This window comes from Protomyctophum bolini (genome assembly GCF_963924005.1).
Source record: "Protomyctophum bolini genome assembly, chromosome: 9".
In the NCBI taxonomy this organism is placed as follows: domain Eukaryota; kingdom Metazoa; phylum Chordata; class Actinopteri; order Myctophiformes; family Myctophidae; genus Protomyctophum; species Protomyctophum bolini.
In genome coordinates this window covers 16,676,513-16,700,120 of record NC_137870.1, presented here as the reverse complement: position 1 = coordinate 16,700,120, position 23,608 = coordinate 16,676,513, and the positions used below count along the sequence as shown (strand labels likewise).

Genomic DNA, 23,608 nt, shown 5'->3' with positions numbered 1-23,608 from the left:
TGTGTGTGTGTGTGTGTGTGTGTGTGTGTGTGTGTGTGTGTGTGTGTGTGTGTGTGTGTGTGTGTGTGTGCGCGTGCGTGCATGCTTGTGTGCGTGCGTGTGCATGAGTGCGTGCGAGTATAAGTATTGCATGCATGTTTTGATGAGGATAGGATTTAGAGGCTGCTCTTCGAGAGGGAGAAGAACATGTCATATCAAATGTCAAGTTATTGCATGTCAGAATTGGCTCAGTGTGTAAATCTCTGGCTGAGGCATGTCTTAACCTTCCCCTATCTTCCTGTCAGTCTGGATCATGTGACGGCAATGGTTTGGGGAGTGTGTATGAAAAGATGTCGGGCAATGGGGGGTTAGGGATATAATAATAAAGGACTGTCATTACATTATTACAGTGCTAGAGTGACAGGCTGCATGGAGACAACATTTGGACAGAACAACCAGAACATTTTTGACCTCATCACTAGGAATAGGACAAACATATAACGTTATAGCCTAAAGGCCAATTCATAGTCCAGAGACTCCAGACATAGCATTCACAGATCAGACTATACACTGCGATCTGTAAAGACTAAAATGGAAGGATGATTGATTTGTAATGATTAATTCACCAAAATGACACAGTTGTCGTAGACCGATTTGAAAAAATATTAGAGAATTGCAAAAAAAAACTGTGATATTTGTGGCAGTTGAAATCAGGGTCAATCTGATGATGTGTTGATGAGCAAACTTTGGAACCCAATGATGGTGTACATGTTTATCACCCTATAATGGAGATGTCAGAACTTCGATATCAGTGTATTACGACCTTTGACCCTATATGGGGTCTTGGCTCCAAAGGAGTAGTATATGTTGTGGCTGTCAAGGATCACAAACCAATTCAGGCAAAAAGATGTACATTTATTGAAAGAAAGCTTCACAATATTACCAAGCCTACCTAGAAAAGAAACGATTCTAAACTACTCCAAAAAGAAAATTACAATCTAGGCTCCCTGACTAAATGTTAAACAATGGGTCAAAATTAGGGCACCAAAATAAATAGCAGCACACCCTTACCATATACAGCCCCCCTGGGGTTTGGGATACTTGGACAGCGGTTTGTGTAGTTATTAGGTTAGGTCTGTTCCCTAAACACCCAGGTTCCCAGAAACCTCAAAATCAGCAGGTAAGGCACACAGCCTACAGACACTACCCAAGTTACAGACTGGGATCAGCAGCAGCACAGGTGACGGATGGCAAGACTGACGAGGAGCTTCTCCCCAGCCTTTTATACTGGTGGCTGGTTGATTGAACTATGAGGCCCAGGTGTCTCCAGACACCAATCCACCCTCCAGTCATCATGCAGCACTGAAAAACACTGACAGTGGATTAAACACAGCCACAACAACACTAAGGCCACATAGGGCCGTAACACAGTGGCATGCACAGATAGACACTAGTGGTGCCCTTTGCCCTCTGGACAGCAAAATGTGCCCCTTTGAAAAAAAAACATTTGCACAGTGTACAGTATGTGGATCATGGTGACATTGATCAATTCTTGATAAAAAGCTTCTAATATATTATTTATGCCCCGAAATCTATAAAACTCACACTATTAAGGCACACGCTGCACAAGGTGTCCTTTTTCACTTGAGCACCTTTCTGAGAATTGACTCTGATGATCATGACTGGTGTATCCTACAACCTCTGCATCCTAAGGGCCCACTTTGTTCTGAAGCTGTTTTCTACTCAGTGCTGCTTCTGCATTTCCCCCAGTGTGCTGTTACTCTCCAAGTGGAGTTGCATCAGCACGAGTAGAGCATATTGTCACTACATCACGCAAATCGGTATACACTTTCTCTATTGTCGTGTGTTCAAGTTCAACACTGATCTGCCCGATTTCCCACATTCTATCCCGATTGGCGAACATTGCCTTCCAAATTAAGTGTTCAGTTGGACAGGAATGTCTTCATTCTTTTGTCATTACAACTCATTATACAGGAAATTCACAAATACAATTGACTGCATGTGCTAGAAAGACTGGCTTAATTAAGAAGAGTCAATTGTGTTATTATTACACGCACGCACGCACGCACGCACGCACGCACGCACGCACGCACGCACACACGCACGCACGTACGTACACACACACACACACACACACACACACACACACACACACACACACACACACACACACACCCACACACGTCTCACACACACGCACATGGACAGAGTGAGAGAGCTTACATGTGTCACACATCACGTCCGAAAGCCCTGCTATGAATTTTTAATAAACTGCAAAGTCAATACTCGTCCACAGGGCTTTAGCTAGGAACCTTTGAGAGTAAACACAATTAGTTGAACCGGTCATAACATTAGCGAGTTAGATTTGCGTGCGGGTATCTGTTAGGCCTTTCTGCAACAGTAGCCTACGGCCAGCTCCCCAGATAGCTTCATTCACACGGCCAGCCTGGGCGGTAGTTTCCAACTGCATTCTCGTAAACTAATTTGTGGGGGACCAGGGAATTGTCCAAACAAAGTCACATTGAATCTGCACATAAACCTACAATTGAATAGCCTATTGTTTTAGACTATTCATGTCATGTGTAGAGGTGTGGATTGTGTTTATCTTCCCTCTCTTTTCCTTTCATTCATTCATTGATTCATTCATTGATTCACTTTTGCCAAATGCCTTTTCTTTTGCCGTGGACATACGTACAAAATGAGTGGACAATAACATCACCAGAAACACAAAGAGCTCTGAATCTGAATGACCATAACAGGTCTGTACCTCTGAGTGTACACATTGAACCAAATGGACCCTGTACACTCAAAGTTACGGAGGTCCTTGCAAATAAAATGTTTAAGAACCACCAGTAGCGGACTCACAATGTGCCACATGTCATAGTAAATCAAATCAGTGTCATGCATATTCTGAAGAGAACCTGGAGAGTGGAGACTTGACATTCAGTAATTGGGTATATTATGATCAAAATAAGAACCGCAATAATAATCTAAAATTAGCCACGGACATGACCAAGTCTTGACACACATGTGTCCATGTACGACACATTAATGACCTCTGTGTATTGGTGAGTTACCAGCATCTTTATAAATATATACATGCTGTATGCATGTTCTTTTAGTGCAAGGAGTGATCATGTCGATTACAATGCCATGCATGTGTTGCAAGTCTCGTGCCCCACCCGCTGACTCACTGAACCCAAGAGGTAAGAGCTACTAGCTAGTTAGTACTACCAGTGGTGTAGTGGGAGAAGTATGTGTTTCCTCAAAAGTCTTATATTGAAAATACAAGCAAAATACAAAAGCATTGGTATTTGGTATCAATATATACGCAATCTGGGAACCCATTTGGTAATAATCCTTTGTTTTTGCCTCTGGGGGCACCACGGCCGTTTTTATGTAGAAACAGGAAATTGGTTTGGCTTTCTTAATCCACTACCTCCTGGGTGCTTCTGTGTGTATTCCTACTATAACTGCTGTCAATTAATCAAATGACTCCCGAGCGCGGCACGGCTGCAACTGACCGCTCCAAGAGATGGGTCAAATGCGGAGAACAAATTTCACTGCGGTAACGTGTGTGACAAATCGTAGGACTTTGACTTTTTGAAATGTCCATTAGACAAACATATTAAGCTTTATTACACGGCGTGGTTGAATTCTTGATTCTGATTGGTCAATTGCTGAATTGAATTCAGCGTTGTGACATTTCTTGTTATTACATGGCTTGGTTGAATGCTTGATTCTGATTGGTCAATCACTGAATTTAGAGGTCTGTTATTTATGGATAATGACCGTTCCGCTCTATAACAGACCATTAATGGGGATGTATTTTTGTACACCGGTGCCGTGATGTGATTGTGGGCTACATCAAGGCTACTTTAGTAATGTACTTAAGTACATGTTTTATGTTTCAAAAGTAATTATTGTACTTTTGATTCTCTGCCGTTGATCCACCGCCAAATACAAGACATCAATAGTGACATTGAATAAATACAGCCAGTGATTTTCAAACAGAATGAAACCATGACATCACTGAACCAAATCTTTAACACTAGCATGTCTGAAGTAAAATCAGACAGAAGTAGCATGTGCATAAATTCATATTTAGAAAGTGTTTCAGATATCAACAATTTCTGAGATGATGCAATGGTGATGGATGATGGTGGTCATGGAAGGGGAACCTTCTGAAAGCTTCATGGGCAAAGATAATAAACTATATTTAGGCTACAGTGGCTATGAATCAAAACAATATTCAAATAGTCCTTTATTGAGCTTCCAGGAAGGACTGAATCTCATTTAGAGGCCATATGTTCCATGTGGCCAGGGACTGCTGGACTGCTGGATTATTGGGAGGAAGCAATTGGAATCACTGAGAAATTATCTAGGAGCTAATCATTGTGGTCAGCCTCATCATTAGCAATCAAATTGTATTTTATTTGTGCTTGTTTTCCTTTTGTTCTCATGTTGAGTGCAAGAGATTATGGCCCTCATTTATCAACGTGATTTACACGCCAAAACGCAATTCTCTGCATTTATCATCCCAGCGACTTTAAACTATGAGGTGGCCAGGTGGGCCACTCCAAATTTCACGTCTGCTCAGCAGCTGTCGTAGGCTTTGTCTGCACCCATCTTTATGTCATAGAGAAGTGGAGCAGTGACTGAATATGTCAATGGCTGCGGTTACATGAGGGTTTTTTCATTCAGAATGAATTAATTCAGAAGTAAATTTTTTGCTGCGTGTTTACATGGGAAATCCCATTATTTCATTCCACATCAGGTTTGGGGCTGGGAAGGCTTCTGATTGGATAGGGGTCGGGGTGGATATGTTTACGTCCAGTGGTGGAAAGTAAATAAGTACATTTACTTTAGTACTCTACTAAAGTAAAAATTTGAGGTATTTCTACTTTACTTGAGTATTTCCAATTTCCAATACTTTTACTTCTAAACACTTTTATGCCATATTACTTTATATTTGATGTATCCTGTAGCCTATGAGAGGTTGCTCTCAGAGATGTGAAATTAAACATGTATAGTTTCTTATAATTAATCGCAAAACAAGAGCATAATATAGCCATACCAATTACATGGAAACAAGCATGCACAGAAAGACCAGAATGAACTTAAATCCGAATGAGTGTTTACATGAGTCCACATTGTTTCAATAGGATTTAAAAATGGAATAAACCGATCAGTTACATCAGATCTAAGTTTAAATCAGACTGGCCATTTTCATTCCGATTAAAGTTTTTGTATAGGTGTTTACATGACAACTTTTAATAGGATTTAACTTTTATTCTGAATGAAAAGGGGATTTAACTGTCCATGTAAATGTAGCCAGTGTCTGTAGCATGTGGTGTAAGAGTTGCTAAATGAAACAGGATGTAATGTGTCGACTGCAGAGAGAAGTGAAAACCATCCCGTCTTACCCAACCAAAAGGAAGTTCATGTCGTCTTTATTTCCCTTTCACTCCATTTTCCAGACATTTTGTGTCTCAGCACTTTTTGGGGGTCATTGGTAAATATCCAGGGTCTTGACTCTTTTGTACTTTTCACCAAAAAAGGTTTAAAAAAATGTGTAGGATTTATTTATTTTTAATAGTGAAAATAGGGCATTCGTGATTCATTCATGAGTTCTTGTAAGTTTGGGTCCTGTTGAAAAAGCAAAAAATAAAAGAAAATTGAGTCTTGAACTAAAAACGTTTCAAACCCCTAGTCTACTCTAGTCTCTTTATTCACACTACCCATAATAATAATAATAACAACATTCAGGTGCACATTTCCACAGAATCCATAATAATTTCACGACAGACAACTCCTTTCCTTTTATAGGAAAATTTTAATAGTTATTCAATGTTCTACATTTTACAGTAAATATTATACAATTACAAACTTGGCTTAGTTATAGTACTAAGATCACTAACTGATCTTCAAAAAAACAAAAGAAAGAAAAAAAATCAACAACAAAAACATTAAAAAAACAAAACAAAAACAAAATTAAACAAATTTACACTTCATATCACAAGCCTGACGCAGGTCCTTAACTCTGGACCAAATAGCTAACATACAATTCACTTCTCTCAACGTTAAAGACGTTGGGCTTCAGTTTGTAACACAGACGTATGGCAAGAATATACCACCGTACTGCATGTGCAAACTGGGTACCAAACTAAAACTTCCAAAGGCGGGGTTGTTCCTAGTACTTGATCAGGGAGATGCAAGTACTTTTTTCTTTTTTGGAAGACGAGGAATTTCCACTTTTTGCATCACATTTAGTGTCAAATTAGACTAAAACGAGATCAATCTCGGACAAGTTGAAAATAATAAAAAAGCTGCAGCAGAACACCGAAGACATTTATAAGAGCCTACTATGAATTTCAATAGTAGCGTTTCAATTAATATTCATGAAATAAATCTGACGACTGCAAGGCAAAAAGAAAAAGGGGAGGGGGGGTTGAGGGGAGCTGGACAGAAATGTTTAAATGTATCTCTGAATGCATCTTCACTTCTGTTTCAAGTGTGGAAGCACAACATTCAAATGTATAGCAAAAAAAAGGGGAAAAAGGATGAAAACTGCATTTAAGTCGATTATTTGGAAAAGTTGCAAAAGTTGGAATGATGCACAAAGTGCAGGAATGAAATGATGAAATATAGAGATTAAGACAAGCTTGTTTTTTTTTGGCCTCCAAGCAGTCTTAAAATTGTCGACTTCTTTCACATAAGTGCAAACTAAAAAAAAAGGGAACAAAGATCGTAAGGAAGCCATTTCGCCACCCCAATTCAATGTGACTCCTCTGAAACTAGAAGACGGAACAGCTAAACCAGTCACCCTTCAGTGAGTACCCCACCAGACAGGGGGCCAGGAGCACATCTTCCAGGGCCCTACCTTTTCTATATGCTCACAGAGCGTCCACGACACGTTGTGAGCTCATAGATTTTTGTTTCATGACTCTGTTGTACGACTTGTCTGTTGTACTTAAGAGACTGCAGCAAAGATAAAATCATATTTCAGTCCAGAAAGAATCAGCCAAACTTAGTTTGGCCTCATACTTTCGTCTAGCAGTGGCACTGCTGAAAGGACAATAACCTCTGTACCAAGACATTTATATGAATTATGGCCTAGGTCACATGTTTTTGTCTGCCCAAAATACTCAAGTGGGTCTCATACATTTTTGTACAAGGCAAATATCTGATCATAGGAACTTTGTTTACTTGGGAGAAAAATAATAATGCAGTCTGGTGTGACTGTTTCATTTCAAAAAGGTCTAAACGCTATGGCACATATTATGGTAACTGTTTTATGGCAACAGTGCCATCTAGTGTTCAAACATGCTAGGTGAAGCTTTCAACTTGATCAAGGCCATCACCAATACTAGTGTTGTCAATTTGGTCATCATCGATTCAATACAACTGTTATTCGGGGGGGGGGGGGTGTAAAATTGAAAATAAAAAATAAATAAAAATAAGCAAAGACCAAGAAGAAATGAGCATGAAGAGAGGGAGAGTGGGTGCGATAATGGAGGGGGGTAGGCATGTAGGATTTGATTGCATTTTGAATGACACTACGGTATGGCCTCAGAAGTGAGCTGTGGCATCGTGTGAAAGCAAAGGATCTATTCAGTGCGACCACCGATATGCATTCAGAACGTGAGAAAACAGGACCGCAACAGGAAACACATCTACAGGAAGCTAGACGTTAAGGACTCAGAATTCACCGGCTAGTTTACTCAAGAAATAAAGATATCTACTAAATGGTTACATTTTGAAATATGGCACATAATGGGGGGAGTTGGGAAGAAAAGTTTGCAAGAAGAATTTATTGTAATAGCTATTCACACCACAGAACTAAAATGGATAGGAAGGACACCTTCCTGGTATGTCGTGGTAATCTCTTGATGCACAAACAGTGTATTAGACATTCAGGAATGCTGTCCCCTCATCCATTAAAGTTCTGTGATTGGTCCTCTGGTCGCTTCCTAAAACTCAGGGTCTGTAAATTCAAGGAACAATAATAAGCCAACAACTAAGTTCCCTGGACAACAATGTGGAAGTTCAGCGACTGTGGGAAAACGGCACTGGTGCCACAAGCATTTGTGACAGCAAAAGGATGTCACTCCTGTGCCTAGCAACCAACTGTGACGGTCCCTTGATTGCGTCAACAAATCTCCACTCAATCTCGTCATTAAGCATATTCACACGGCAACCACTTTGAATCGGATAAACAGGCCACTATTAATCTGTTTTTGTTCACACTAGGGCCAGTGAATTATGTCAAAGGTGAGACTCTTTAATATAACGGACAGTCTATATTCTTTTTCTAAACATAGAATGATTAGCTGTTGAAGTAGCCCACCCAAGACCTCCCCATTTCCTTACAATAATGATAGTATTGGTAAATCACTTCATAATGTAAATGTTACTAGTTTCCCTCACCCCCTTACACGAAAACACAGAGCAAAATGGCTGCCGTGTGAATGAGATCAATTGACAGACCTTGCCTTTAACTTCCCCCTCCTCCGTGACAAATCATCTCGAGGACAGAGGTTAAGAGTTAAAAATATATAGATATAGATATATATATATATATATTAAAAGCACAAACAGTAGCTGCAACACTAATGCAACCATGCTTAGCTAGAAACACACTACTGTACCACTCGCTGTATAAATATACTGCATTTTCTTTCAACTTAAGAGATCCAATGTAATTGTGAAATACACCTGAATATTATGCACACACGTTATGACCACTGAGTGGGGGGGGGGGGGGGGGGGGGGGGGGAGATAACTTAACCAAAAAATACTGACACAAGTAGTGGTTTAATAAATCCTTAAGAAAAGTTAACATAGCACTGCTGTCGTTAAGTCAATCTTTCAGTCAATGGCCATTTTAATTCAAATTACCAAGGCCCATTGGGTTATTTCAGTCATTTCACAACCCTCAGCACCATGCTATGGTCTCCAAACTACATGGAGGTCAATGGTAAAAGAAAGTTTTACTTTCCTTCGACAGTGGCCGCTGGCGTTATGCGGTACCTTTTGTTGAAAATTAACATACTAGCGCACAAACAGGACTAAGAACACCTCACCCAACTCTATCATTTTATTTTTTCTATTGAATTAAATTTCATTGTAAATGGCCTTTCTCCCTCTTGCACCATCATAGCCTAGCTACCCGTTACTTGGCCTTAAATGATAGTAATCAAGGTGATAGTAGTTGTTGTATTTTTTTGTGCAAAATTACATCAAAGTTTTTCCATAACCAAATTATTGATATGTTCTATTCTTCTCAGCTGTAACTGTGATCATTCTCGGACAGAGGCTGCATATGTTGCCTGTGATCCATATTTAAAGATTACAATAAGCTTTTACCCCCACCCAAAAACAAAAAAATCCATTTAAAATGCTGATAAAATAATTACTGTGCGGTAACAGTTGGAGGCATTCCCTCTTATTATATTATTGCAATATCAAACCACTTGATCTACACACCTTCACAATAAATGCTTTTGTTACAACAATCTGTAGTCTAATATCTGTCACTTTTTTTTCTTCTTTTTAGATCCTGAAAAACAGCACCAAACTAAACACCCACTCCTCTCAAAGCTACCAACAATAACCAATGACAGGACACTAGTATTTTCAGGCACACAGATGTTATGAATAATGGCTCATATCCCAGTTATGTTTTTATCCACATTCCAGTATATATGGAATAAAAATTGTCAGGGTACCAATATCCCACTGTACGTGCAAAGCAACTTTTATCAGCAGAGATAAAAGTTTCCCGATTACCACATACAAATCCTGAGTATTAATTTAATGGCTACAAATGAACCATTGCCCGTCTGTAACCCTGTACAACCGTACCAATGGAAAACGTTTTGTTTGTACCTACGGCCTCAGACTTAAACGAACGCTCAGGATTTTACGGTGTACAGTGCATTACTTGTTGGAGTAGATAGAGCTGAATGCAACTGGTTCATTATTCACTGTGTGCCTCAAGCCATCGTCGAGTCCCGATCATTAGTCCTAGTCTAGGAGGAAGAGCGAGAACACCACATGTCCACAGAACTATGTGGATAGGGAGAGATGGAGGTCTATAATATATTGTATATTACCCACTCCACATCCCCACAATATGAATAGATAATATATTCAATGCAAGTTAAAATTGCTGAATAGTGTTTGTGTCAACGTCTGCATGTTTACAACTTGTGACTATCTGTGACTGCATGGTCTTCTCTGCTCCTCAAGAGCTCCTAAAACCCTGTTTGCTCTCCTCTTGTCCCCTCCTAGTGCCAGTGTCCCTTTAAACTCCTTCTCGTTGACCTGAAGACACAGCCCCTCTACTGGGTGTGTCCACCACACACAAACACCCCTAGACCCCTGTGTATGGTGCACGTATGTGTGTGTATGTTTTGGTAACATCATATTCGGAGGTAAGTGCCACAATGTAATCCTGATTAGGTGTTGTGAACTCGGCACAGGAGCCCCTGCTCGTGCATGTGTGTATTTGTGAAAGAGTGCACAACCCCCACATACTGTTGACACACGATTCTAAATATTTTGATGTTTCTTATAATAATAATTTATCAGCCTACACTAAGCCACAAACAAAAAGCTAAATGACATGACCAAAACATCCTCGAAATAGGTTAACAATAAATGACGTGATGTGTCACTCATAACAAACACACTAGCTTGCGTAGTATGTTTGTACTTGTAGTAGTATGTTTAGTGCATACTAGGTACTACGCTAGTGTGTCTGAAAATAGCCGATCCACAAGCTTGCGGCCCGTCCGTGACATGTTGCGTGCTTATCGGCTGGCTATTTTCGGCGCAATGAAGTATTAATCAGGCTTATCGGTAGGTTTAAGAGCTCCGGTCGTAGCGACGGAGCTCACCAAGGGTGACCTGACGGACAAAACACATGGAATGACAGAGGTGACTGACTGACAGACGGACAGGCTACAATCTGGAAGACAACTGTGGTTAAACAGAAGTGGAAGGTGGACAAAAAGCAGACGGACCGGAACGGAGAATGAAAAAGAGAGGGGGCGTAAGAAAGGGGAGTGGGGCCAAGTGTAAAGAGAAAGTCTGAAAAATCCTGAAAAATAAAAGTCCTAATAAAAGTTAAAACCCTGTGCTGATATCTAGTCGTTAGAAATTTTGGCAGCATAAGTTGATGAGAGTAACAATGGCCGTGAAGATGAATGATAATAATGATGTTGATGATAATGAAGTGCCTAATAAGACTCCAGCCAACTTGCACACACACACACACACACACACACACACACACACACAGTCACACAGTCTCTCACACACACACACACACACACACACACACACACACACACACACACACACCACCCGTGATTGGTCAAAGAGTCCCTCTGGAGTTTTCAATGACAGATACAGCAAAGGAAGTAAAAAAAAAAAAAAAAAGACATGAAAAAATAATTAAAAGAAAATTATGTATGGCCGGTTGGCAAATGAATTGAGAATAAAAAAAAGCAGCTTTTGCAAAAACATTGGAGAATGTTGCATAAAAATAAAAAATTATAGTAAAGTGGCTGTGGCACTTTAGTTTTGTTCTTGCAGACAGGTGCCGAGTTCCCATGGAAACCATTGGGAGCCCATGTAAGACTCGAGTAGTTGCATACGATGGCGGACTCCAGATCTGCTGGGAGGGAGAGGAGATGCCTTGGTTAGGGACAGGGGAAGCCCGTCACTAACCAAGGTTAGTGACAGGCTTCTGTGCTCAAAAGCATTAATACACGTCATTCTCAGTCATATGCGATATACTCACGATATCGCATATTTTCTGTTGCACGACTCAAAAAACAGGAAAATAACACTTATGCCACTATCAAACTTATGCCAATTACAATATGTAAAATCACAATATCCAGTCTAATTATATGAATATAATACTGATGCCCTGCCCATGCACAGACAGGCCTAAAGCAAGTACAAAAATACAAAATAAAATCTAAATAATAATAATTATTATGACAATTAAAAAGCAAAAATAAAGAAATAAGATTTTCCCATTCAGACAAAGAAGTACAGGCCTATGTCTGCATTAAATTGTCTAAGGAAAAGAAATACCTCATGTCACTCACTGCTACAGTTGTTTCAGTTAATTTTAAGCTCTGTATAGGGATTCAAAATGTTACACTTTCTCTTGTATGGTAGTTGTAGTGTAGTTTGTTAAACACGTTGGGAAGCTTAACAATGTTTAATTGACTACAGGCGATAAGAGTGAGAGAACGTGTCAACTCTGTATGCCCAGCTGTGCATATGGGTCGAGTGGATGTTTTTCTTTTTTTAACATGATCACAACTTCAGTTAGCGTCTTGTGTTGTTGTTGGAAGCTGTTGCTGAATTAAGGACTTTTCAGATGGAATAATGTATTTGGAACAATAAAACAAGAAGACACACAACAGGAGGACTGTGCAGGTAGAAGAGGTAGAAGATTACGTTTGCACCCGACGGACAACCGTGTTAAACATGCGTGGCTCACACAGTTTATCAATTTGACCCAACATGAAACCTGCATTTATAACACTGAACAGTTACTTTAGTATTACCCCGCTCTGAATCTCGTCAGCTATCTGATTCATCTCCCTTCATGTTTGTTATGAAATAGCAGCACAGCGTGGCTGGGCGCTGTGATGCAAAATACTGCTGTAATGCTTGTTTTGCGAAATAAACGATAGAGAACATTTTTCACGATAGACAATTTCTATCATCTATACGATATTATATCGTCATATCACACAGCCTTAACCGGAACCATGGGGCAGTGCTTGCCTTTTGGAAACTGTTAATAAAGTATCCAAACAATCAATATAATATTAACTCTAGAAGACTAAACACGGGTGATTCTCACCCGGACAATTATAATTTTGGAATTTTTTGCTGATGTCTGAGGTGGGTGGGTCTTTCAGTTCCTTCATGATACTCATCATAGAAGGTAGGTTTGTTTCCCTGCCTACATCCCTATTCTTTTTCTACAGGGCAGGTATTCGGGTGAATTTCACCCGTGTTTAGTGATAGAGTGATATTTTTTTAAATAAAGTTTATTCCCAAAGTTTGAGAACAACTGAAACAAACACATCAGAAAGAAGTAGGTTTCCCAGAGACAACAACTAGTACAAAACCAAAGTAACTCACGTAATGAATTGGCGGGCTCTACCAGTGGGGTGGAACGTAGCTGTATCCAGGTGTCCCCTGGGGCCTATAGGTTGGCACGGTAACGGGGTGTCCTCCGAGCTGAGCGTGCTGGAGCGTTGTCAGCTGGGTCCCTAAAGGGAAACAATGACACCGGTCTGGTACAAAGACTGAGACGTTTTATGAAGGCCAACAACTCACTCAAAGCATTGAAACATTGTAATACAACCTGTGCTGTACCATTATGGAGTAATAAGCTAACATGATGGGCTGAATGCTATGAACATTGTGGTTAAAAAAACATTAAAGCAGCTTGTTTTAACCACTTTCAAATTATTATTAGGGCTTACAGCAAAATGACACTTTGGTTGAGGTTTGGATTGCGTAGTTAACTTGCCATGATGTAACTCTTATGGAAATGATGAAGAAATATCTTCAGTAGTCTGTTAATTATCCGTTTCATTCAAAAATATTCTCTCCATTGACTGTTTAAGAGAGCCTCCTCCCTCCTGGAGGTCTCGGATCACTTGGGTCTGAGTTTGAACTGTTGCCCTCAGGTCGTCGGTTGAGGGTGCCCACTACAAAGACTAACCGCTTCAAACTATCCTTTGTCCCGGCTGCTATTCAGCTGCTGAACAGAAGATAGCACTTTATTCTTGCCACTTTGCACAGATTGCCCACTAATGCATATTTGCTGACGCTGCTACTATTGAATGTTATGAATTCTCTGTCTCTAGTGCCCTGTTCTTAGGTTTTAGTCTTTTACAATTAGTGTTTTGAATGTCGTTTGATGTGTGTATTTTTACTATTACCTGGCTGCAAACCAATTTCCCGCAAGGGAATAATAAAGCTAACTAACCTTGAACCATGAACCTTTGGTTTTGTAAAGTTATAAGTAAGTAAGCCTTGCCGAGCCATGAGGGTTATAGGGCAGGCGACTTACCGCCAGTCCAACCCTTTGACGCTGAGTGCAAGCAGGGAGGCATTTTTCAGAGTCTTTGGTATGACATGGCCGGGGATCAAATTCTGACGTACCCCAGTCTCAGGGCAGACACTCTAGCCACGAGGCCACTGAGCTGGTTGTAAAGTTGCACTTGCACCTGATTCACTGCAATATATGTTAGTGGGTCTTGAATGTTTTGATCCATTTTAAATTAGACTATTGAACATACTACCTAACTACACAACCCAAACATCTACCAAAGTGACATTTTGTGGTTAATCTCTAACAAACAAACTGAATTGAAGTGATGACAGAAGGCCACTGGCATTACCTGCGCTCATAGCCATGGTTGTCCCTGCTACCATCCCCATGGCAGCCATTTGGTTGTTGCGGGGATTGGCCATGGGGACCTGGGCAGGGTAAAGAGCTGCCGAGGGGATGCTGTTGGGCTGCACCACAGTAGTGTGGTGGATGACATGTGGCTGAGCCGCATACACTGGCTGGGTATAGTATGCCCCCTGTGACAGCTAACACAGAAACAGCATGAGGACACACAAATATATTATCACAATAAAGTTCAAGTTGTGGCATGATTATGTCAGACTATGGAAATCGGCGTAGTTAGGCAACGATTTCTGTAGTGTCTGACATCACATGGCAGTTATATGGAGATCCCCGACGTTAGTGCAAATCAAATATGCCCAAATATGGACATGACTCAGATATGACCGCGCAAACCGGCATGAGCAACAGTTTTTGTAGTGTGATGACTGTGAAGAGATGTGCACACATTAGAAACATGTTACGGTTGTCTTCAACCAGGACACCATTCCCTTCAGCTCAGGTCATTACACACTGGTGAATTAACGATGCGAATAAACAACCCAAAAATGCGGGCTGGCTGCTGCTCTGTTCACAATAACGGCACGTACGTTCACAACTACTGTACAGTACGCCGCTGTTTATAGACCAAAACACAGTTTGGGCTGCATTTTGATTGGTCAGAGGTGTAGCATTCGCTAGCAAATGTCTGCACAATTCGACAGCAGAGCGGAAAAATTACAGACACCGGTCACCGGTGTGTAAAGACCTTTAGTTTGTGGTGCTGATGTCTGCAGGACTAAGCTATGGTTCAATTGTGTGTTAACCACTTAAACACCAACATCCCTAGGGTTTAAGTGGGAAAACCTATTATAGACCTCTGGGGTGCTCCGGTAAACTAAGTATATATATTGGGTTTAAATTGTCCCTCTGACAGATGAACTAGACGGTCTACAAGCTCACAATGCAACACGTTGTGTGAGCATAATAGACCAGCCATTTTTGATGAAGATATTTGATGTAGAGGGAAAAAAACTGAGGGTACAACTACAGTACAGACCCTTGGGTGACCATGGTGAACGGAGGAGGGTTTAGGTGGTTAAGCATCAAATATGATTAGTTAGTCGTCTAACCTGTGCATGTGCATATAGGTTCTGCAGGTTCTGCTGAGGGTAGGCACTGCGGATTGGATACATGGCCGTCGGGTATGGGGTAGGGGTGGGGGTGTAGGGAGGGGGGGCTCCATTCGTCTGAGTGGGAGGCACTTTGTATTGGGTGCCCGCAGCAGTATATCCTGGAGAGAAAGAGAGTAAAGAGAACAAATTAATTGACCGTAACTTATTAGCATGTATTTTCATTCATGATTATTATATATTTATTGACCACTTAGTCTTATATCAATAGTACACCCGTTGAAAGCTCTGACTTCCACCCTGCCATTTCCCAGGCAGTTCCAGTGCAGAGGGCCATATATTTCTGTAGTAGACCTGGTGTCTGGAACTCTAACTATTTCCACGCCTTCTTCCTGCCGACTCTTTTTTTTTGAGGGGCCTCTTATATCCAGCTTTTAGTGTGTGTACAAACTTTGTCCTACACAAACATTAAATTCCCATCGACAATTTTACATCATAGTGACAGACAGTGTCTATTTTATGTCATGATGATGTACGATGATAAGAGCGCCCCTCACTTCACACAGGTGGGATTTTTTTCTTTCTATTAGCACTTTTGTTACTCCTAGGTCCTTTGTAACTTCATGACCAATGCATTTGCACCATGGGATCAATAAAGGTCTATCTATCTAAATAGCGCATACAACCACATCTTCTAAATGTTAGTATGTAAGTCATTTGTGCGTGCTGTGTTTTACAGGAGACTCCATATTTAGAGAAATTATACATTTAGGACCGCAACTATTATTTTCATGATTGATTCATCTGTGGAATATTCTTTGGCCGGACCAACGGATTGACTGACTGAGTGATTAAGTTACATCAGTCAACTGGTTCGCCCAGCAACAGACTAGCCAATTGCAAAGCAATCGTCCTATTCTGTACAGTTTGTCCTTGGTTGGCCTAACAACTAATGTTAAACTAGCAGACTGTATAAGTTGTGCATGGGCCTCCTCACCTACTGCCTGCCTGCCTAGATATGTCCCAAACGGCCTGCTCAATATGCCGAAAAAAATGGCAACTAAAAACATGGTGAAGCAGCTTTCTACTTCTACGGGCCGTCTGCGTGGAACAAACTCCCACTATATCTTCGACAGGCAGCCCCTGTAGATATTTTTTAAAGCACAGCTCAAGACCTACTTCTACACTCTTGCTTTAATTTTTATTATTTATTCTTTGTTATTCATGTCCTCACTGTATGTGTCTTTCTTTTATTTTTTCTCCATTGCTCTATAAAGCACTTTGAGCTGCATTTCTTGTCATGAAAGGTGCTATACAAATAAAGTTATTATTATTACCTAGGCCAGTGGTTCTCAAACTGGGGGTTGATGTGCCGAAAGGGAAGGGCTGAGGCCGGGGCAAGTGTGCGATCGGACCCGGTTAAAAAATAAAAATCACACCTGTGTGAATTGAGGTGCGCTCTTATCGTACATCATCATTTGCTCAGACACATACAATCACTGTAAATTCTCCATTTATTGTCAATTGGAATTTAATGTTTGTGTAGGACAGAATTAGCAGATTTGCTCAGGGAATTTAATGTTTGTGTAAGACGAAAATCCACACTAATAGCTGAATATAGGAGGGGCTAGTGCCCCTCAAAAAAACAAAAAAATACACGAACAGCAGGTCGACGGGCCAACTGGGGCCTGCCAACGGCCGGCAATTGCTACCCCAGCCCCCAATGACACGTTTAGGAAGAAAATTATAAATGCTCATCAGAAGTAAATCCAAACCTACACAGACATCTTGAATCTTATTAGAATAAATTAACAAGCGGGGAATGTTCTCGTCTCCACTTCTACAGTGTCAGCATATGGTACCGCATTTCTTTCTTTCTACAATGTTTGCATTTCCACCAAATGCCAGAAGTGGAGTCTTTCAAATGCAAAACATTTTGGCAAGTGGTTTCGCCCACCTCAAACTAACCCTGCCAGCCAGGTGGTGTGTAGAATTAAACTCTTCCTAAAATTATTCTCCTCTATAACACCTTTCAGATCTACTTCTATTCCTCTGAAAATCTTCAATTTGTAGTCTTAACCACTTGAACCCCAGAATCCATATCCTGGGGGGAACACGAGTCAAAAATACAAATCTACAAATTCAAAACGTGTGTCATCTCAACGTTTTTGGCAAAGAGATGTGGTGCAGACAGAAAAGCAGAGTCTGCTTACATTTCAGCTAGATTAAATAAATGGCAACGTTACAGTGTTATCACTTTATAATCTACCTACAAAGTAAGGATCAAAGACTTGAGGTATCCATTCAAGACTGTTGTATTGAGGCAACACGGGCATGGTATGGTTAGCTCAGCTGTGATCTGTCAGCCTGCTGTACCGGGAATGACCAGCTGGAGGAGCCTGAAGGTCAAACATTCACATGCTGCTAGCTAGGGTGCTTATGAAAGCGCTTTCTCTTGCAAGGACAAGAGAACAAAGACAAGCTGGAGCCGCTCTGTATGTGTGTGTGTGTGTGTGTGTGTGTGTGTGTGTGTGTGTGTGTGTGTGTGTGTGTGTGTGTGTGCATTCTCTCACACAAATTCCGTGCTCTAACATGCATGCAGGGCATTAGAGGACAATGAGGTGTGACAATTAGACAAAGCCGTCCTGAGAGAAAATGGTTCCTCTATTTAACGGTTTTGTGAAGTACTGCAAAGACCCTGGCCAACATGGTATTCTAATCACAATTGGATTCCTTGGGAGACTCACTTCTGGCCTCGGATATAACATTATATTTTAAACTCAATGTGCATTACGCACTTGCTATGTGTGTGGCAGCCAGTCAGCAGAAAACCTCATATTGTAATGGCTCAGCTCATACACAATTTCCTCACTCAATTAAGAGTTCAAACATTTTCTCAATCAATTCACAGTTAGAATTAAGTAACATAACCAAGGAGGAACGATTGAATCCACACATGCAAGATACATATGTGGTTGTCTGTCTACAGCACTATTCTATTAATAGCAGCTCTCTAAGGTCATGAATTAATGAATATATGCTGAACCATTTTTGTCAACATGGATTAAAGCTAAATAAAATCTCACGACTGAAACATTTTGTTTCCCCCACACCAGCATTCCGTTTCCTCAACAATAAGCACAATATGTAAAAGATGATGAGGTTTACTTATCATTCTCTAAACCTACATTATCATTCTAAACCTACATTAGGGTTTTATGGATGATGCTTCTCAACACGTTTTCTATTGCTACAGCAGTTTGACCGATTCAGAAAACAATTCAGAAACAATTCTATTAAAGAGAGGCATGTTGTACCTCTGCTAATAAAGTGCTTCTGAGAGCTTGAGATCAGTGTGTGGACGGTCTTCCTTCTTAACTTTAATCCATCAACCACATGGGCACACCTCCGCGTAACCAGCGAGGAAAATAAACAAACAAACACACACAGTCAACATGTTTAACCGAGCAGCTCGGGTTTGAGGGTGGTGGGACTACTTTTTCTGTTGGGTTGGGAAAGTTGAAGAGCTTTCCTGTACTAAACCAACAGCTACACGCAAACGGTGGCTGGCGAGCACGGTGACAACTGGCATCACCATCTGCTATGGGGACAAGATACTGAGCCCCAACTGTGTGTGTGTGTGTGTGTGTGTGTGTGTGTGTGTGTGTGTGTGTGTGTGTGTGTGTACATCTAGATGGCCAACAGCAGCTGGCAGCTGGCTAGGTGCCCGTTCCTTGGGCACCCACGCTCTCAAGACTAAATGCTAGGTTACACAGGGCTTTCATCTCTCACAGGGGCTACTGAATCACACCGCTGTTTAGTTTAAGTTTTCTTTCCTCACTAAACTGTGTGTCACAGCACATCACAAGGTACTGGAAGATTGGAATTGGGCCGAACATTATCTTTGACAAATTGGGAGTCAAAGAGAGAGAGAGAGAGAGTATTCCACATGTTCAACAACACAAAGTCAGGTGGAATGTGAACCAGTGTGTTGGGAGTACTCCGTCTACACTAGGCTCTTCATTAGCAGTTCGGTACAATACAGCTGTGTCACAATTCAGTGTATTTTCAATGGAAGTTTACTAAAACGAACATCATAAATATAAACAATGATTGTGTGTCTGTGTGTGTGTGTGTGTGTGTGTGTGTGGGTGGGAGAGCTTGGATTCGTAGGGAGGATGAGAGTACGTCAACTGGCATATTAGATTAAATGATCCTGAAAGCATCTCGCTAATTAAAATCTCTAATGTTGAACCAATAGGACGATCATAAATTACACCCTCTAGTCCTGCATTAAACAGAACACCGATCAGTAGACCGTGTGTGGCACGCTGGTGACTGGTGTACCAGTACCAAGGACCCCCTCTTTCATAAAGTACATAGTACACAGTTCAGAGTACATTTGTGACTGAACAACGAAGATGTTCAAAAACAAAATAGCCAAACTAAAAGCTAATCACACCAACTAAAGTATATTTGGAAAACCTGGGGAGGTCTTCCACTACACTGCAGGAGTCAAGACGACCACACCTGTGCTCTCAACCCGATACTCAACCGTCACTGGAAGTCTCGGGAGGAGCTCAACACTAGACACAGCCAACGTCAAATCCACAGCGTGGCGTGGTCTTGTTAGATGTGCCGTTCTTATTTAATAAGGTTTACCTGGTGGATATCCAGGACTTCCTGTCTGATAGAGGTTGTTGTAGGTCGGTGCGGCTGTGGGATAACCTCCAGGATAGCCTGAATTAAACACACACACAAGAAGAAACAAATATTGTAGTTAGGACAATATATATATATATATATATATATAAGACACAACTTAAAAAATGTACATACTAGTTACGAAAACTGAGATCTAAACAACAATGACAGTCGCTTCTTGAAATTGGAAGAAATGTGGATGTTGTGATCCGTTCATATTGGAGGGACTTCTGTGACTACTGATCAGATTGGTGCAGTGCAACAGGAACATTTTTTTAAGTTCTCCCTAACGTCTGAAAAAGCAGTGATGAATCATGACATCTGGAGTGGAGGAAGTTGCTAGTTGTACTAGTATTGGCCTATAAATGTACATGGTCTCGAATTCTAAACCAGCTATACTAACAATGCTCTTTAATTTTAAGGTACTATATATATATATATATATATATATATATATATATATATATATATATAGGAGGTTAAAAAAAAGCTGTATGCATCCATTTGTTTATACAGAGCTTGGGTGAAATTATTTGAGAAGTTGGGAGTCAAGGAGCATGAGTTAAGTCCGTTGCTCTCCCCAGGTTGGCGGAGGGTGTGTAGAGCCCGGGCCAGGATCACAGTAGATGATTGGCACAGGGGTGAAAAATGGGTTACAAAATCGTGGGATAAAAAATATATTAAAAAAAAGAAGAAGTTGGGAGTCAAAGACAGTGTGTATTGAACTTCTTCCAATAATGATGTCACAAAACCATATTTTCTGGGTGATTTCTTAATGTTGGGGGTGGGGCAGATATAGCTATGGTGAGAATGTGTATTTATTGTTTATGAGAACTGTTTAACTTTATAACATTATTTTAATTTCCAGCGAATTTAGAATCGTCTGTCACCATCGGCCGTGGCTTGTACTATACTGTACATGCAAGCGACACAGATGCACACAAACGGATATGTGGCTCGGACAAAATGTGCACAGATGGCACTCATTAAAAAAATGTCTGGACTAATAACACACAGTCTAGTGAACGCAAAGCGTGCACATGTACACACTGATGAGACACACCTACCCAATATGTTGGGAGGAGGAGATGTACTGTATATATATATTCAGAAACATAATTAGCTACAGTACGTGTGCAGCTGACTGCAAGTGAGCTCAGACTAGGGTTGGCAATTAAAGGGATATTTCATGTTTGGGGTAATTTTCTACTCTTCCAAGATAGAAAGAGCACCCCAGGCAGTTTTTTAAGTTGCTTGATTCAGTATTTAGATATTAATTTACTCAAACGCAACACTGTTATCCTTGAAATGAGGCTTAAATGGTTATGTACTTTTTTCCTTTCTAGAAATGTAGGAGTAGGAATCAAAAGTTCAAATGGGTTGAGTTAAAGTATACTCAAGTAAAGTACGGTATAGCTAGTACTTAGTTACAGTCCACCACTGCCTGCATCTGGTCCTATGTTAATTTCTTCCAAAACAGTGCATTCTCACTCAAACTTAGTGAGACCAAAAATGGTCTTATTCATGAACGAATATTGGGTCTCAAGTTCAAGTGCATGCGTTTGAACTTGGCTCGTGTTGATCACACGCTCATTGTGTATTTAAAAACACCAGGGGCTGGATTTTGAAGGTGCGTTTTACCATGTGGTAATACATAAATTGGCCTCGCTCTGCGCACAATCGTATTATGAAAGCCTTATCGTCCCGTGTTGAACGCACACACATATGGAATACGACGTTGCTGAATATTTTAGCATTGTGGGAGTGTCCATATGTTAATTATTTTCGCTTTGCGCAATTTGCTATTAAGCCCCTTGACCTGCGCATAACGATTAGACGTGGGTCTAGGCACCTCATAAACGCAAAAGCAGATAAAAGCACTGTTTGATTTTACACTTGAGCGGCTCTGGGACGCTGCTGGAGTGTTGCCAAGTCTGTTTATTATAAGCGGCTTCTTTTTCTGTAAAGTTGCTTGTAAATATTGGTAGTTGTGGTTGCTTTTCTTGTTTCTAAAGGTTTCTCTCCTAATGTTGTTTAAACCAGTGATCCTCACACAGCACATTCCCATGTCAGGCATCCCCAGATGAATGCATTTGCCCAACTAAGGACGGCTAATACAAAAATGTAATTACATTTTGAAAATAGCAGATCTACCAGCTCACAATGCATCACATTCATTCATTAAAACTATGAACTCTGACTGCAGGCGGATATATAATGATCATTATAACAATGTGCAAGAAAATATTTAAAAAGATGTAAGAACTTTATATTTGTGGACAATCAAAATATGTTTTTTATTTTAATGTGGTGTCATTAAAATTAATCTGGATATGGCAGACTCAATATCTAGAAAATAAAAACATGGCACTTCATTTAAAATAGGTTACAGACCCCTGTTATATGCGCTTATTTTGGGATTATTTTTATAGACCTATTTACTTGTTTCTCTGAGACATGGCAACAGCGTCTTTTTATTGCGTCATTTTATTGGGAATGTTGAGATTAGAAACGGCCATAATTCTTTCATTTCTCAACCTTAAAAAAAAACAAAAACATATGCATAATCCTTGGGAAGTTTGCTTTCATACGCTGTATCACACTTGATTCAAGTCTTCTTCAATAAAATGCTACGAGCGAAGACCATACCATCACGGGACCATACCGCATCACGGGCATACGCACCAGGCATTCAACTCATTACTCATTTCAAATATAATATAATTATAATTTAAATTAAAATATAATTTTACTGGTGTTTCTCAATAGAAACAACTTATTTTGAGGCATGAAGGTGACAGCATGCAGTGCAATAGGAATAATTAACCCAAATGTGACAAAGTCATATATGTCATGTCTTCTATGGTGCCAGCCTGAAGAAATGTAATAATAACGATCCCCAAAGTGCGCATTCCGTATGTGACATCAGCTGACTGGTAAAGAAAATAGTACGGACATGTTGATTGGGTAACTCTCAAACACGCCTTAAACACTCCCATGACTAATTCAAGGCCGTTTTGCGCACTCCACGGGGTGTCGAAAGCGCTTCTTAACATGCTTAAAATTGCAATATGACATACCTCACGCCCCCAGCTCATATTACTGTAATAGGTAAAACGCACCTTCAAAATCTAGCCCCAGGTGTTTTAACTCTATAATTTCAGAGACAATGCAGTGTACCGCAGATATAATGTGAGAGTTGTGTGAGAGTTTATGAACTGAATGTTTTACATAAATAAGGAAAAGGGTTTGCACAATCAACAATGGGTTTTCTAAGTGGAGTGCTAGACCCAAAATCCAGTATGCATCAAAAATAGGGATTTAAAAA

The 23,608-nt window shown here is 40.4% G+C and overlaps 1 protein-coding gene across 5 annotated transcripts in view; it reads right to left on the bottom strand.

Annotated features, from left to right (window-relative positions):
- LOC308321523 (myelin-associated neurite-outgrowth inhibitor-like) overlaps positions 1–23,608 on the bottom strand; it is a 395,831-nt gene that overhangs the window by 353,536 nt on the left and 18,687 nt on the right. For 2 of the 5 annotated variants that reach the window (XM_080772454.1, XM_080772457.1), the window contains 5 exons: positions 20,239–20,316; positions 15,577–15,737; positions 14,454–14,649; positions 13,183–13,337; positions 5,817–11,683 (listed from right to left, as the gene is read on the bottom strand). In XM_080772454.1, coding sequence (XP_080628580.1) covers positions 13,201–13,337; positions 14,454–14,649; positions 15,577–15,737; positions 20,239–20,316 — 572 coding nt within the window. In that variant the 3' untranslated portion in view covers positions 5,817–11,683; positions 13,183–13,200. Of the gene's footprint in view, positions 1–5,816; positions 11,687–13,182; positions 13,338–14,453; positions 14,650–15,576; positions 15,738–20,238; positions 20,317–23,608 lie in introns of those variants that run through there. The other 3 variants (XR_013964626.1, XM_080772455.1, XM_080772456.1) reach the window with 3 other exon arrangements.